This window comes from Diaphorina citri, unplaced genomic scaffold (assembly GCF_000475195.1).
Source record: "Diaphorina citri unplaced genomic scaffold, Diaci psyllid genome assembly version 1.1 scaffold857, whole genome shotgun sequence".
Classification (NCBI taxonomy): Eukaryota; Metazoa; Arthropoda; class Insecta; order Hemiptera; family Psyllidae; genus Diaphorina; species Diaphorina citri.
This window is the reverse complement of record NW_007378289.1, coordinates 62,023-77,778: the sequence shown is the minus strand read 5'-3', so window position 1 is coordinate 77,778 and position 15,756 is coordinate 62,023. Positions and strand designations below refer to the sequence as shown.

The 15,756-nt window shown below is 40.5% G+C and overlaps 2 protein-coding genes across 3 annotated transcripts in view; both read right to left on the bottom strand.

Annotated features, from left to right (window-relative positions):
- Positions 1 to 1,633: 1,633 nt before the first annotated feature.
- Positions 1,634 to 13,380, bottom strand: LOC103512585 (BLOC-1-related complex subunit 5). Of its 2 annotated transcripts, XM_026826019.1 has the most exons (7): positions 12,987 to 13,380; positions 12,710 to 12,809; positions 11,889 to 12,064; positions 11,405 to 11,593; positions 11,104 to 11,197; positions 8,744 to 8,908; positions 7,641 to 8,644 (listed from the first exon to the last, which is right to left on the bottom strand). In XM_026826019.1, exons 2-6 carry the CDS (start codon positions 12,774 to 12,776, stop codon positions 8,787 to 8,789), a joined length of 648 nt encoding a protein of 215 aa, XP_026681820.1. In that variant the 5' UTR covers positions 12,777 to 12,809; positions 12,987 to 13,380; the 3' UTR covers positions 7,641 to 8,644; positions 8,744 to 8,786. The 2 variants fall into 2 exon arrangements, with proteins under 2 accessions (XP_026681821.1, XP_026681820.1); XM_026826020.1 differs by lacking the exons at positions 7,641 to 8,644; positions 8,744 to 8,908; positions 11,104 to 11,197 and adding exons at positions 1,634 to 1,918; positions 2,123 to 2,190.
- A 652-nt stretch (positions 13,381 to 14,032) lies between these two features.
- LOC103512586 (39S ribosomal protein L32, mitochondrial) overlaps positions 14,033 to 15,756 on the bottom strand; it is a 10,802-nt gene continuing 9,078 nt past the window's right edge. The window contains exon 5 of the mRNA XM_008477363.3: positions 14,033 to 14,549. The gene's annotated coding sequence lies outside the window, so the exon portion shown is untranslated. The remainder of the gene's footprint in view (positions 14,550 to 15,756) is intronic.

The window sequence follows — 15,756 nt, the reverse complement described above, 5'->3', positions numbered from 1 at the left end:
CTTCAGGAGGGTCTACTTCTCCTTCGGGAAGTGTTACATTTGAATCCCTTCAAAGTTCCGGATCGCTGGACAGAAATAGCCGGCACAATGGCAACTGTAAGCATTGACAAAATGTTCATCACGAGGGGGATAAAGGATAGGGTTTCCTACCTCGTGGCCCAATTCAAGAAGGAAGATGGGCTAAACAGAAGGCGAAAGATAACTTCTTGAAATTGTTAAACTGCAGTGTGGGGACAATAAAGATGCTAGTTTTAACCTATCTTGATATACTTCTATGTACATTTTATAGCTTGTCCAAATATAATTTCGAAAATAAAACCACACACACATCGACGACGTTACTAAAATCTAAGCTAAATTTCGATTCATAAGTTATATCTTGAATTCTAACTTTTACCATGACTGAAACAGAAAGAATTATTGTCCAAAAGACGTACACTGCTTTGTGTACAACTTTGGGCATTGATGAGATTGAGAATGCCAAGGATGCAGTGCATAGAATTCTGCAATACACTGCGTACCAAGGCTTTGATCTTAAGGCTATTATTAGCTTCTTCATTCAAAAACATGGAAGCCTTAACATTCTGGTGGAAATAATCACCATTTTACTTCATAGAGGCCCAGGTGTCTACAATCAGAAGGCTAAGGGGAACACAGATGAGCTCAACAGAAGGATTAAAGATACTAAGAAATACATCATGCCAAAGAAGCCAGCTCAGTCTGTCCTTCTAGCATTTCCTTACCAGACTTGCACTATCGCTCAGTGGGTCCCTTTCACTATCTACCAATTGTCTGAAGCTGAAATGAAGCTGCCTGGCTACGTGAGGACTCCTGCATTCACCATGCTAATGCATAAGGAAATAAGGAAGGAGGTAGAACATGCTAAAGAGGTCCTGCTTCACTATCTACCAATTGTCTGAAGCTGAAATGAAGCTGCCTGGCTACGTGAGGACTCCTGCATTCACCATGCTAATGCATAAGGAAATGGAACATGCTAAAGAGGTCCTGCTTGCACAATGCACATGCGGCATCAATGAAGACAAACTGTTGGACACATTTGAAATTCGCTGTGAAAACAGTACAAACACTATGCTGACGCATATGATGGAGGAGAAGTATGTTGTCACACATCCACCCAAGAGATTACAGGTATCATGTGCTAAGAGTTCTGAAATGGTTACACTGCCCACTGTAATACATGGATACCTTGAACTCCACGTCCCATGTAACTGCCAAGTATTTTTGGACAATTTTGTTATAGCTGATAGATTCCCTTGTGATAGTGACTGGGCCGAGAAGATGGGATACTTCCATATCATTCCATCAAATTGGACGCTGATGTTGCATGAGGAGGTAATGTTACTAAACAAAAACGAGTCACTGCAGTATCAAGATAAATTAAATATGATTCTGAAAAACGGTTGGGAACTGAAAATGAAGCATATTCAAGGAAGAAATTCACACAACAAGAAATCCAGCACTGCAGTCTCTAGTGTTGATTGCAAAGGGACCCTCGTGCCTCGTGGTCACACAGCAGCCACCAACTTGTTGATCTATCTCATAGGTTCAGCCATATGTTGACTACAAAAGAAAGTTACTAATCGAATACGGTTCAACCACATTTTAACAGCCAGCTAATGTTTCACGGGTAGAGACTTTTCAAGTGTTTATCTTGCACCTTGTAGCCCAAACAAATGGTCCAAGCTAATACTCCACGGGGAAAGAATTTTCAAGATTTTACCTTGTATTCCACATGAATGGTTCAAGTGTTCACCCTGTTGTCCATACAAATGGTTCCAGCCGATGTTCCAAGGGCAGGGAATTGTTAAGCCGTTCCAATGTGTCCACGGTCTGGTTCAACAGGAGATGAGTGTGGCTCAGATGCATGCTCAGATCAGGGATGCGGTGTAAACGTTCTATGCGCTACCTTCCAAGCTAACCAGGCTGACTCCCATTTTTATCTGAATTCTGTTTGAGTTTTAACTCTGGAATTTTTTTAACGCCGTAAAATTTTTCTTCTTTACAGAGAAAGAGAACAATCCTCCACTCTGTCCGAACTGTGTAAATCTGAAGAAGCAACTACGAGACAAAACCTACAAAGTATCCAAACTGTCCAACGGCAGATGCACTGTTGACTTGAGCCTCACACTCTGTGTATGATTTGACTAGAGATGACACTAAGGAATCCACCTGTGAATAGAATAAAATTCAATGAATAGATAGAAGTCAATAGAACAGGATAAAATAGAATATGCCTTGTTTCTCTTCCACAGAGAACTAAGAAGTTTTAATACCCCAGTGGTCTAAACAAAGTATCATGGTGTATCAAGTATGTAGGGTGTATCATGCCCATGATTAATTCACCGATAAAATTCAATGAATAGATAGAAGTCAATAGAACAGGATAAAATAGAATATGCCTTGTTTCTCTTCCACAGAGAACTAAGAAGTTTTTATACCCCAGTGGTCTAAACAAAGTATCATGGTGTATCAAGTATGTAGGGTGTATCATGCCCGTGATTAATTCACCAATTTTAATATAAATTTCCAATGTAAGTATATCCAATGTAATTTTCCTTTCTTCTGTTTGTTCATATTATTCACAGCCATAGAGGAACGCCTTGACAGGATGGAATCAATGTTGAGGAAGAGCCTCAAGGCTCAGAGCGAGCAGAGGCTCCTCTTGGCGGAGGTCCTCTCAAAAATCTCGACGGGAATCACGGGAAGCAACGAAGTGGCGGCAGCGGCCGATTTCACCTCATTGTTCCCGTTAAAAACATTAGAAGATTTTCTATCGTTGGAGGAAAATCTTGATACAGAAACTGGTTACAGAAGAGAACTGGTGAGTGAACTGTAAACCCGGAGGATTGATAAATTGAATTTAGGTTCCGAGTTACCACGAATGTAAGAAAATCTGAAGGAGTGAAAACTGCGGCAGGTGATTGGCAACCTGTTTGTACTCTAATGGTGCATGGGCAACCAAAGGCTATAATAATTATAAATGAAACAGAGGTCATTTTCAAATGAAATCATGTATTTCTTTAAATCCTGAAAGACTTTCCTCTTGCTCTTTTGTTTACAGCTCTCATATCTGTCGAAATTCCAAAAGCACTTTGTCCGTGCCACCCTGCTGACGTTGGTGAGGCTATGTTTCACCAATGAAGTAGCCAACCAGTTAGGCTATACTGCGGCGAAAACGGGTACCAAGCCTTACTTCCACAATTCAGTGTTTTTCTGGGGTACCCTGTTTTATTTTCAGAATGTGTCCTGAGTAATACCTTATTCACTATAGACAATCATATACATATTGAAAAGCCTATGCGCGATTATATTGCGCAGGCGAGAAACAGAATAAAGTCCAGAAGGTCGTCAAGGTCATCAAGTATCGAAGGAGCTAGTGGAACAATGCGAAATAGTTCGCAGTAAGTCTGTAGGTACCTATTATTTCATGTACACTTACGAACATTTGAAGAGAGAGAAAAAATATATAATGCCACGTGAAGTGCCATCTATATTCTCTGGGTTTCCATCCTACTACCAGCCACCACCCAAGAAAAGTCGAGCTGAAAGAAGATCAACAGTACTATTACTTGCCAGTGAACCCTCAACTTCCTCTTCACTACCCTCTGAATGGGTAAATAAGAAGTAGAGGAAGAAGAAGATGTTGAAGTAATAGAAGTGGGTCTTGATGGGACTACATCAATGTCCAAGGGAACTCAAACCAGTCCTCCTAAGGTAGACCATAAAGCCACTCAATCTGATATCAAAGCCCTTCCGAAGGAAATAGAGAATATACAGCACAAGCTATACAAAAGTACAAGAACTGTTAAAAGCTTACGGCAAAAGAGTCGTAGGAAAGACAAAAGAATAATAAATCTGAAAGATCTGGTAAAATCATTAAATCAAAAAGGCTTGGCAAGTGATGATTTTCAAGATCTACTTCTAAGTGAGTTTTCTGGTACTAGCAGAGAAATCTTCCTGAATTGCAAGCGCAACCAAGGACGAATCAAGGGAGGGCAGAGATATTCTCAAGAATTGAAAAAAAAATTTGCACTCACCTTATACTACAGTTCTCCTCGTGCCTACAAGTTTTGCAGGTAAGAATTGTATGCCAATCTTTTTATTTTCTAGGTATTTTACCATTGTAAAGTTTTTTACAATTCAGACTCACCTTATACTACAGTTCTCCTCGTGCCTACAAGTTTTGCAGGTAAGAATTGTATGCCAATCTTTTTATTTTCTATTTTACCATACAAAATGTTCATCACGAGGGGGATAAAGGATAGGGTTTCCTACCTCGTGGCCCAATTCAAGAAGGAAGATGGGCTAAACAGAAGGCGGTAAGATAACTTCTTGAAATTGTTGACCTGTTGAGTACTGTTGACTGTGACCGTTCGACTTTCGACATTTCCATGGTCCATTTAATTTAAATTTCAGTGTGTACTCTGCCGAATCGCCAATTTTAAATTTTAGTACTTTAAACAGAAGGCGGTAAGATAACTTCTTGAAATTGTTGACCTGTTGAGTACTGTTGACTGTGACCGTTCGACTTTCGACATTTCCATGTTCCATTTAATTTAAATTTCAGTGTGTACTCTGCCGAATCGCCAATTTTAAATTTTAGTAGGTACTCTAGTAGTAAGTATTGTTTTTATTTTATTTAACCAACCCCAGTGTACAGAAAAACATTCCAGTGTTGATTTCAAGGAAGAAATTCACACAACAAGAAATCCAGCACTGCAGTCTCTAGTGTTGATTACAAAGGGACCCTCGTGCCTCGTGGTCACACAGCAGCCACCAACTTGTTGATCTACGAGTATCTCATGGGTTCAGCCATGTTGACTACAAAAGAAAGTCACTAATGGAATACGGTTCATCCACGTTTTACTATTTCTTATTGTTCAGCAAATTTCCAATAAGTATATCCAATGTAATTTTCCTTTCTTCTGTTTGTTCATATTATTCACAGCCATAGAGGAACGTCTTGATAGGATCGAATCAATGTTGAGGAAGAGCCTCAAGGCTCAGAGTGAACAAAGGCTCCTCTTGGCGGAGGTCCTCTCAAAAATCTCGACGGGAATCACGGGAAGCAACGAAGTGGCGGCAGCGGCCGATTTCACCTCATTGTTCCCGTTAAAAACATTAGAAGATTTTCTATCGTTGGAGGAAAATCTTGATACAGAAACTGGTTACAGAAGAGAACTGGTGAGTGAACTGTAAACCCGGAGGATTGATAAATTGAATTTAGGTTCCGAGTTACCACGAATGTAAGAAAATCTGAAGGAGTGAAAACTGCGGCAGGTGATTGGCAACCTGTTTGTACTCTAATGGTGCATGGGCAACCAAAGGCTATAATAATTATAAATGAAACAGAGGTCATTTTCAAATGAAATCATGTATTTCTTTAAATCCTGAAAGACTTTCCTCTTGCTCTTTTGTTTACAGCTCTCATATCTGTCGAAATTCCAAAAGCACTTTGTCCGTGCCACCCTGCTGACGTTGGTGAGGCTATGTTTCACCAATGAAGTAGCCAACGAGTTAGGCTATACTGCGGCGAAAACGGGTACCAAGCCTTACTTCCACAATTCAGTGTTTTTCTGGGGTACCCTGTTTTATTTTCAGAATGTGTCCTGAGTAATACCTTATTCACTATAGACAATCATATACATATTGAAAAGCCTATGCGCGATTATATTGCGCAGGCGAGAAACAGAATAAAGTCCAGAAGGTCGTCAAGGTCATCAAGTATCGAAGGAGCTAGTGGAACAATGCGAAATAGTTCGCAGTAAGTCTGTAGGTACCTATTATTTCATGTACACTTACGAACATTTGAAGAGAGAGAAAAAATATATAATGCCACGTGAAGTGAACAGAATAAAGTCCAGAAGGTCGTCAAGGTCATCAAGTATCGAAGGAGCTAGTGGAACAATGCGAAATAGTTCGCAGTAAGTCTGTACCTATTATTTCATGTACACTTACGAACATTTGAAGAGAGAAAAAAAATATAATGCCACGTGCAGTACTCAGGGCAAACACCACCACCAACAACAGGGCCAACTTCAAGTGACCGGCTACTTCTGGTTCATCATGGACTCTTATCCTTCCTACAGATTTACATGGCCTGAGGAATATCCTGAAGGAAGATCTCGGAGCCACACCCAGTGAGCTTGTGTTTGGAGAGTCAGTACGCTTGCCTGGTGAATTCTGCACTCCAAATAGATTCATGTACGATAAGAATGATTTCATCATTATATCCAGGAAAATAATATTATATCCAGGAACAAGATGGATGCGACGAGTGCGCAATTCGTGAAGCTCGTTCGCGATACGTCTAGAATGCTGGGTACGCCGGTCCGAGTGGCTGACATTGGTTCCTCTCAGTGTCAGGCCTTCTGGGCGGCGAACGGGATCAGCGTGTCCCGAGACATGATACTAGAGACGAAAGTCAAGCTCATGTCGCACGTGCTAGCCATGTGCGCTAGAGTCTTGATGTCTGCAGGGAGATATATCCCTGGACCGCAGGATGTTTCGATCCAAAAAGTAGCCTCGCTTATTGCGAAGCTCAATGAGGGGTACGCTTTAGACGACGACACTTGGTCTTTGTCTATACGAACTTTTCAGAATGACCACGAAGTCATTGTCAGAGGGAGTATTAACTTCAACGAGTGTGGGTATGGCCCACGAATGGACGTTGGTGTCCCCAAAAGAATAGGAGCGAATTCATATCGGCTCACCGTTGGTCAAGAGGTGGTCGAATTGGATTTGCCTCCACAAGTTGCCAGGGCCACGTTCCGGTTTCGCACCGCCAGGGATTATTACATGGCGGGCGGACACCGCGTAGCACCTGGGGCGGTAACCGCGACGAAGGGCAACCTCCGATGGATGGAGGGCACTCTAATGCATGCTGTAGGTGGTGAGACTTTATCGTTTCGCCCTAACGGCAATGAGGCGAGTATTTTCCTGATCGTTGAGGAGTGCTACGTCAGGGAACGCCGCGAAAATGTCTCATATCAAGGTCCGGACGCGTCTTTTCTCCGTAAGTTCGCAGGGCAACAAGCTGGCGTCATCGAGAACGACAATGCGCGTGCGAGGCGACGGGGTGCTGCCTGGGTAACGTTGACGGAGTACGCCGCTCTTGTCTCTGATTATACCAGCACGCCCAATAGCGATCTGCAATGTCGCGTTGTCGCGGTCGTGGCGGAGCTGTTCCTCGCACTGGGTCTCAACATCGAGGGCTGAGCGTTCGGCTCACAGTTCGCACTCCCGCGGGAAGATGCTATTCTGCACCATCAGTAATCTGAAAAATCATTTCTCCAAAGTGAAACCTACCCCGACTGAACATCACTCCTCAGATAAATTCTTCATCCATCCTAAGCTGAAGGATTGTGAATATGTATTTCTCCGTGATGACACTGTGAAACCTCCACTTTTTCCTCCCTATACGGGACCTTACCCTGTTGTTGAACGCGGTGATAAATGTTTGAAAATTCGAATCAATGGCAAAGTGAAAACAGTGTCCATCAATCGTTTGAAACCAGCTTTTACGTCAAAGCCACCTTATGGTCTATAGCTTTTATGGTCGTTCAATCAAACCTCCTAGAAGATATCGAACATTTTACAACAGCAGGGGCGGATTTGGGGGGGAGTACTGTGGCGAGGCAGAAATGTAGCCACTGCGATTTGGATGTCAGTTGAATTCTAATAAATGCACTATCAGCAATTCTCTCAAAATCTCCTGAGTATCATTTTCTACAAGATATGCTCAACCAAAATATGAAACCTTGTCTTGCAAAGACTCAGAAATCACTGCCATATTGACAAGAGATGACAGAGTGACTGAGACCGCTCTGTGTGAGGAGCAAGAAAAAGTAGATAGTTACTTTATTATGTAACTACCAAGAGGATCTGCAATCTGCATCCAAAGCAATAGGTGCTGAACCTGGTTTAAACTTCAGCCATGAGGATGAAGCAAGTGAAGCTGCTTCAAATAAGAGCAATGTAGTGAAGAAGTCTAAGCTTCTGACCTTGAAATTAAGAGAATTCGGAGGGGAACTGAAGGAGTGGTTACCATTCTGGGGCCAGAAATCACTGCCATATTGACAAGAGATGACAGTGTTACTGAGACTGCACCATGTGAGGAACAAGAAAAGGTAGATAATACGGCAGTACCTAACGTTTCGTTTCATTTCTGCAACTATATGCAGCTACCAAGTCACGTAATCCTAACCTCATACAGTATTAGTGTGTAGACAGCCATGCCACGCAATTGTATGTGAAGTTTGTTAGTTTTTTTTCCGATTTGAGTGCACCCTGTTTACATTTCCACAGCCAGATACAATAACCTGTAGCCAGTTTAATGTTCCCTAACTTTCCTAGACAGACATTTTATCCTCTGGTTCTAACTAACAGTTCAAGCCAATGTTTCATGGGGAGGACATTGTCATGGTTACCCTGTGGTCTAAACAAGTCCAGAAAACTGATGATTTGGTGATCCATAGTAGAGAATTTCCAAGAGTTCATCTTTATAGTCCAAATGGATGATTGCAGCCAGCTAATGTTTCACGGGTAGAGACTTTTCAAGTGTTTATCTTGCACCTTGTAGCCCAAACAAATGGTCCAAGCTAATACTCCATGGGGAAAGAATTTTCAAGTCCAACAACAACAGATCAGCAAACTATTAGAAATGCTACCCACTGCTTCCCCAACACCGCCACCACCGATACCCAGTACCCCACCAGGGAATTTTCAAGATTTTACCTTGTATTCCACATGAATGGTTCAAGTGTTCACCCTGTTGTCCATACAAATGGTTCCAGCCGATGATCCACGGGCAGGGAATTGTTAAGCCGTTCCAATGTGTCCACGGTCTGGTTCAACAGGAGATGAGTGTGGCTCAGACGCATGCTCAGAGATGAAGAGGATCCAATGGAATTTCTGGATAAGTTCACCGATGCTTATCACGCGTATCATGTGCCTGAACAAACCTGGAAAACAACGGTCAGAAACCAGCTATTGTTAACCGCTCGTCAGTGGTTCGACAGACACACAGCCCGTTTCTCCAACTTTGAAACATTTTCAGAATTATTCAAGCAACATTTCAATAGTGCGTCTGCACACAGAGACGGTAAAGTGCAGCCGAGTCAAGTCTCTCAAGAACCTCAGGGTCTCTGGCCTCAGGTAAGTTTACCGTCCCTCGCATAATGGGTAGAAACATTGGTATATTCTGAAAAACACAATTATGTGAGGAATTAAAAAAATGTGCTTTTGCCCTTCCTGTGCCAAGTAGACTTTCAAGCACCACTTCAAACTAGCATGTAATAACAAATTGTTAAATTATACACCATTTCCTGATATATCACTGAGCCAATGTTCAGCATGATTTGTATCTGCATGGTTGATTATGTGGGACAACATGTCCTTCTGACAAACTTTGAGGTGCAATGAGCTTTAAGGAGCTAATTGAAATCCCAAAGGCATACAAGCCTGATATAACCCTGATACCACGGTTCAACATTTGATACAGGCCAAAAAAGGTATAGATTTTTTTCTGAGAGATTTGATAGAAAGGAACAGTAACAATTTAGGTTAGAATTAGAAAAAACAAACCCTATCAATTCAGAATAAACTCCGCCCTGGGCGGGAATCGAACCCGCGACTTAGAGCTTACAAGGCAGACACACTACCCTCCAAGCTAACTTGCTCAAGTTGAGTATTTAGTCTGGAACTGTTTAATATGCTATTGTTACTGGATAAAATCTACCCTTTTTTTCCAAGGAGGTTTGATAGAGGGAACTATAACTTCTAAGGTCCTATCGTCCCGAAAGTGAAGAGAGGAGGACAGGAAAAAGCCAACAGGAACAAACACCATCCGTTCAGGATAAAATCCGCCACGGGCGGGAATTGACCCGATGACCCCGTGATTTAGCGCTTACAAGGCAGATGCGCTACCTTCCAAGCTAACCAGGCTGGCTCTCTCCCATTTTTCTTATCTGAATTCTGTTTAAGTTTTAACTCTGGAATTCTTTAACACCGTAAAATTTTTCTTTACAGACAAAGAAAACAACCCTCCACTCTGTCCAAACTGCGTAAATCTGAAGAAACAACTACGAGACAAAACCTACAAGGTATCCAAACTACTACAATATTGTGACCTGTGCTGGATGTGATTTGAGATGCTTTCTTCAGAAGACTAGACTTCATTTGTGCCGACTTGGCTCGAGAGAGATGCTTGGAAACCAGCTTGGGAGAATCTGCAGGAGAATGACAGTGTTAGAAGATTTGTGCATTTTGGAAACTTGTGCCAAACTTCTGCTCAGACCCTCTCTCTTAAGCTAATGCAGATTTCAATCCAATGGAAAATATGATGCAAATGGCTTTTGGCTTTCTTAACTTTTAAAAATGTAAAATGTAAATGCAGTTTCTTTGTGTTACATATTATATCACAACTTTGGTGCTCACTGCAGCATTGTAGCATTTTCCCAATATCTCAATAATCCTAAAATCCAATGATTACCTACCATGCTGGCACCGGTCGCTATGTGCATTTATTTCTATAATCCAATGATTACCTACCATGCTGGCACCGGTCGCTATGTGCATTTATTTCTATGTCATAGCTACTCATTTTCCTCACGAGGCTGAGTGGGCCCCACAACAGCCAGTCATGGAATCAATCATTTGCATGATACAAATTTCTTGACCCCGCCGGGAATCAAACCCGGGTCTCCCTCGTGCAAGGCAAGCACAGTGACCATTACACCATCGGAGCTGACTTCTTAACTTTTAAAGAGATGAGTACTTAGCAAGACAAGCAAAACTCTGATCAAGGTATACATAAATAAATCAATGAAGCAATCTTCCCTTACCTGCTTTTCCTTAAAACTGTTCAAAATTTTAAATAACAAAAAATAAAATAAAGATAGCTAAGTACATCTTAAAAATACCTACTCAATATGGAATTCAAGAAATAAGACCATGCTTACAAAACTCAGTAAATAAAATACATAACTCATAAAATCACTAAAAGCATCTACAACACAAGTAGGTAAAACACAACTTTTACCTGTCAATGCTAACAACAAAACAAATTGCAACGCATGCTCAAATCAGGGATGCGGTGTAAACGTTCCGATGCACTGTTGACTTGAGCCTCACACTCTGTGTATGATTTGACTAGAGATGCCACTAAGGAATCCACCTGTGAATAGAATAAAATTCAATGAATAAATAGAAGTCAATAGAACAGGATAAAATAGAATTTGCCTTGTTTCTCTTCCACAGAGAACTAAGAAGTTTTTATACCCCAGTGGTCTGTAGGGTGTATCATGCCCGTGATTAATTCACCGGGTATGATGTTAATATTCAAAGTTGACTTTGAGTTCTTGGACCTGGATATGGAACTTACCCGTTTCATATCATCAAATATGAGAGCCTGATCCTTTGCCACGGTGGTAGCACAGGAGGTTAGGTACTCCTGATAATGCACACAGAGACGGTAAAGTGCAGCCGAGTCAAGTCTCTCAAGAACCTCAGGGTCTCTGGCCTCAGGTAAGTTTACCGTCCCTCGCATGATGGGTAGAAACATTGGTATGTTCTGAAAAACACAATTATGTGAGGAATTAAAAAAAATGTGCTTTTGCCCTTCCTGTGCCAAGTAAAATTTCAAGCACCACTTCAAACTATAGCATGTAATAACAAATTGTTAAATTATATGCCATTTCCTGATATATCACTAAGCCAATGTTCAGCATTGTTTGTATCTGGATGGGACAATATGTCCTTCTGACAAACTTTGAGGTGCAGTGAGCTTTAAGGAGCTAATTGAAATCCCAAAGGCATAGAAGCCTGATATAACCCTGACTGATATGACAAGCTTCCTCCACACTTACTTTGAGTCTCTGTAGCTCAGGGTCAGAATCAGGACCTGCCTCGGGAGCAGCCTCCTTGACAACTACAATATTGTGACCTGTGCTGGATGTGATTTGAGATGCTTTCTTCAGAAGACTAGACTTCATTTGTGCCGACTTGGCTCGAGAGAGGTGCTTGGAAACCAGCTTGGGAGAATCTGTAGGAGAATGACAGTGTTAGAAGATTTGTGCATTTTGGAAACTTGTGCCAAACTTCTGCTCAGACCCTCTCTCATGACCTCTGGAGATTTCACTCCAATGGAAAATATGATGTAAATGGCTTTTGCTTTCTTAAATCTTAAAGAGATGAGTACTTAGCATTAGCAAGACAAGCAAAACTCTGATCAAGGTATACATAAATAAATGAAGCAATCTTCCCTTACCTGCTTTTCCTTAAAACTGTTCAAAATTTTAAATAACAAAAAATAAAATAAATATAGGTAGCTAAGTAATCTTAAAAATACCTACTCAATATGGAATTCAAGAAATAAGACCATGCTTAGAAAACTCAGTAAATAAAATACATAACTCATAAAATCACTAAAAGCATCTACAACACAAGTAGGTAAAACACAACTTTTACCTGGCAATGCTAACAACAAAACAAATTGCAGTCTACAGCATTCAAACAAAACGTTGAATCACAACTCATAACTCACCACCCCCTATTGGTTTATTAACTGTGTACGAAATATATGGCAGGTCCGAGTCACTGCATACACTCATCACAGGTGAGGCACTACCAGGTCTTTCAATATCTGAAGCCTCAGAATCTCGACGAGTACGTTCCGGGACTGATTTACCTCTTTTGAGTCGAGTAGATTTCTCGGATGACTTGTTCCCTGGCTGAGTACTTTGTTCAGACCCCATTTTCAAGGGAAAGTTTCTTCTTGGCGTCTAATTCTGAAAGGAAGACACAGTTTCAATTAAATTCAGTATGGTGCCTCTATCTCTCCCTGTAAGGGCAACAGTCACAAGGCAAACATGTTGGTATTATCTGGGTGCATTCAATGTGCTGACTTTCCAAGTAGGTACCTCAAGTACTAGACTACTAGAGAATAAAAGGGTTTCGAAACTTACCAACAGTAAATAATCTTGATATTTCATAATTTGATAAGTTGTAGGTAGGTACCTAGATTAGCACTTAAATTACATCTGAATAACGTAATTAATGCAGTTGAAAGAAAAGTTGAAAACTGAAAGGTCTGAAAGAAAGAAGGAAAAATGGTAAAATGGAAAAATCGTGAACGTGAAACGTGCTGCTGCTCCCGCTGAAATGGAAAATGGAACAATGGAAGATGGAAGTGGAAAGTGGAAGATGGAAGGCGGGTGAAGCTAGCCATGGATTCCAAACAGCGAATTGCAGTGGATGGCGCGATGGCGGCTCATGTCCAAAGTAAAATTGGCATATTTTGTTTCGATTGGACCGGAAATTTTTCAATAAACTTGAATTTTCGGTTTTGAATCAACGACTTTAGGTACATTTCTTCCTTTGCGAAATACCTTAATATCCACCTATGTATGTACATACGTACCCAACATGTGGAAACTGAAGACGATCTGTTTCTATCACATGTGTATTCACATTTCGGAGAGAGCAATGAGGATGACCCGTGCACGGGGAATACACTGGAACATGCCACTGTGTTTCCGCAGTTCAATATTTAGCAGGGAGCTTGGCAAGTTTCCTCCTAAAACCTGTATACGGGCCAATACGTACCAATTCGAGACGTGAACCCTAACATTGAAAATTCAGATAACCATGCTCAATGTTGCTTAACCTCAGTGATCTGTTGAGAACGGGTGCATTATATTAATGTTGTTAGTGTATTCCATTTTTTTTCTTTTTAGTCTACTACTTTTCTACTTGTAACTTTTTCAATTTACCTACAACAATGGGCTGCTGTAGGTTTTTCTCTCAATCTTGTACTTATTTACAATTTATTCTCATAGTTCCTATTTTTTTCCACCATACTTTACACATAGATATTTCATTTCCTCTTTTTTCCTATGTGGTAGGCTTTTAGTGCTTTATTTTGTACATAAAATAGATTATTAGAGTGTACACTCATGTATTAGGTACCTACTTTTATTTCGAAATTTGTAAATAATTAGTGTACAAAAGATAATTTATTATAAACGTGTTTCATGATAATTTTTATTGTAAAAAATCAATGTAACTACACAACAATATGACAGTATTATACTCAGACACGCTTTTACATAGAGAAAGTGACTTAGTTTTTTCTTGATCTAGAAATGCCTGAATGTTAATCTGAAAATTGAGAGCTACCACCTTCACTTCAAGTTTCAAGTTAATTCAAAGGGGCACGGTTGGTCCAGTGATAACACACTTGCTTGCAATGATTCTAGATTCGATGCCATCCATCTAGAAAAAATTGCAGTCGTATTTCGATTGCTACACTTCACCATTTCTGGTGTTCTTTCGCCCACCATGTCAACCCTCTAACAATATTTCTAAGACAGTGAACCAACCTCAGACTCCTCAGAGGTACAATGGTCAGAGAGTATGCCATAGGTCATAGCTAGAGTTTTGACTTTTCAGCACCAACCATTGTTATAAAAATGGACTTTTCAACAAATGAAGATTACCTGAACTAACCTACTTTAACACAATTCAACCTGTTCGCGTCACCTATGTTGAGCTACGCCGAGCAAGGCCAATAAATGGATGGGTGACTTAAACATTATATTGGGAATAAAGGGAGAACGGGGTCTAGTCTTGATTTTAAATCATTAGGTACATGAAAGTAAAATCAAAAAATCTGTTTTCTCAAGGGACTTTCTAAAAAGCGTGTGCTAGAATGAGGAAGTAAAATGAGAAGTTTCGCTAGAACTGCAACAGAGCGCGCCACTAGTATTCAAAACAAACTTCAGTTTTGTCCTCATCCTCGCCCGAGGAAGGTGAGAATTGTGCTAGAATGAGGAAGTAAAATGAGAAGTTTCGCTAGAACTGCAACAGAGCGCGCCACTAGTATTCAAAACAAACTTCAGTTTTGTTCTCATCCTCGCCCGAGGAAGGTGAGAATTATTTTGATGGTGGTAAAGGTAGAATGGATTCAAACTGATTTTTGCCTCCGAAGAGAAAAAGTAAAGAAGTGTCGTCTCTTCTATGAGCCAAGTTGAATCAGAACAGTTTATACAATGGCGTGTTTCGGTTCGGTCGGTAGACTGTGTGTCGTTAGGAGTGTAGAAAAACTCTCGTGCAATACTCAATTGAAAAGAAAGTCTTCTTCTACCTTTGTACGGATAAAACCTTGTTTACCTCAAACTCAAAGGACCCTAACTTCCTTCACCCAGAATTGTCAGGTTAGTTATTTCTTTACCTTTGGTTATTGGTTATAGTCCCATTGATTTTTTGTTTCACACAATATTTTTTTTAGCCATCCAAAAAGCAAGAGTAGAAAACTTTCTAAAATGAACTTTTTCTTGAAAGTCTTCTTCTACCTTTGTACGGATAAAACCTTGTTTACCTCAAACTCAAAGGACCCTAACTTCCTTCACCCAGAATTGTCAGGTAAGTTATTTCTTTACCTTTCCTTATTGGTTATATTCCCATTGATTTTTTGTTTCACACAATATTTTTTTTAGCCATCCAAAAAGCAAGAGTAGACAACTTTCTAAAATGAACTTTTTCTGTGCTACACATTTCACCACTTTCAAATTCCAAATGTCTTGTATTGGTGATTCTACCTGACCTTTATCAAATCTGAGTAATGATAAGAGCTCATGATGATGTTCTTATCACATCCTTTGGTCTAAAATAGTGTCTGCTGGCTTTAAATGTTTGGGGTTTCACTTCCCTACCTACTTTAATCTAATTTATTCA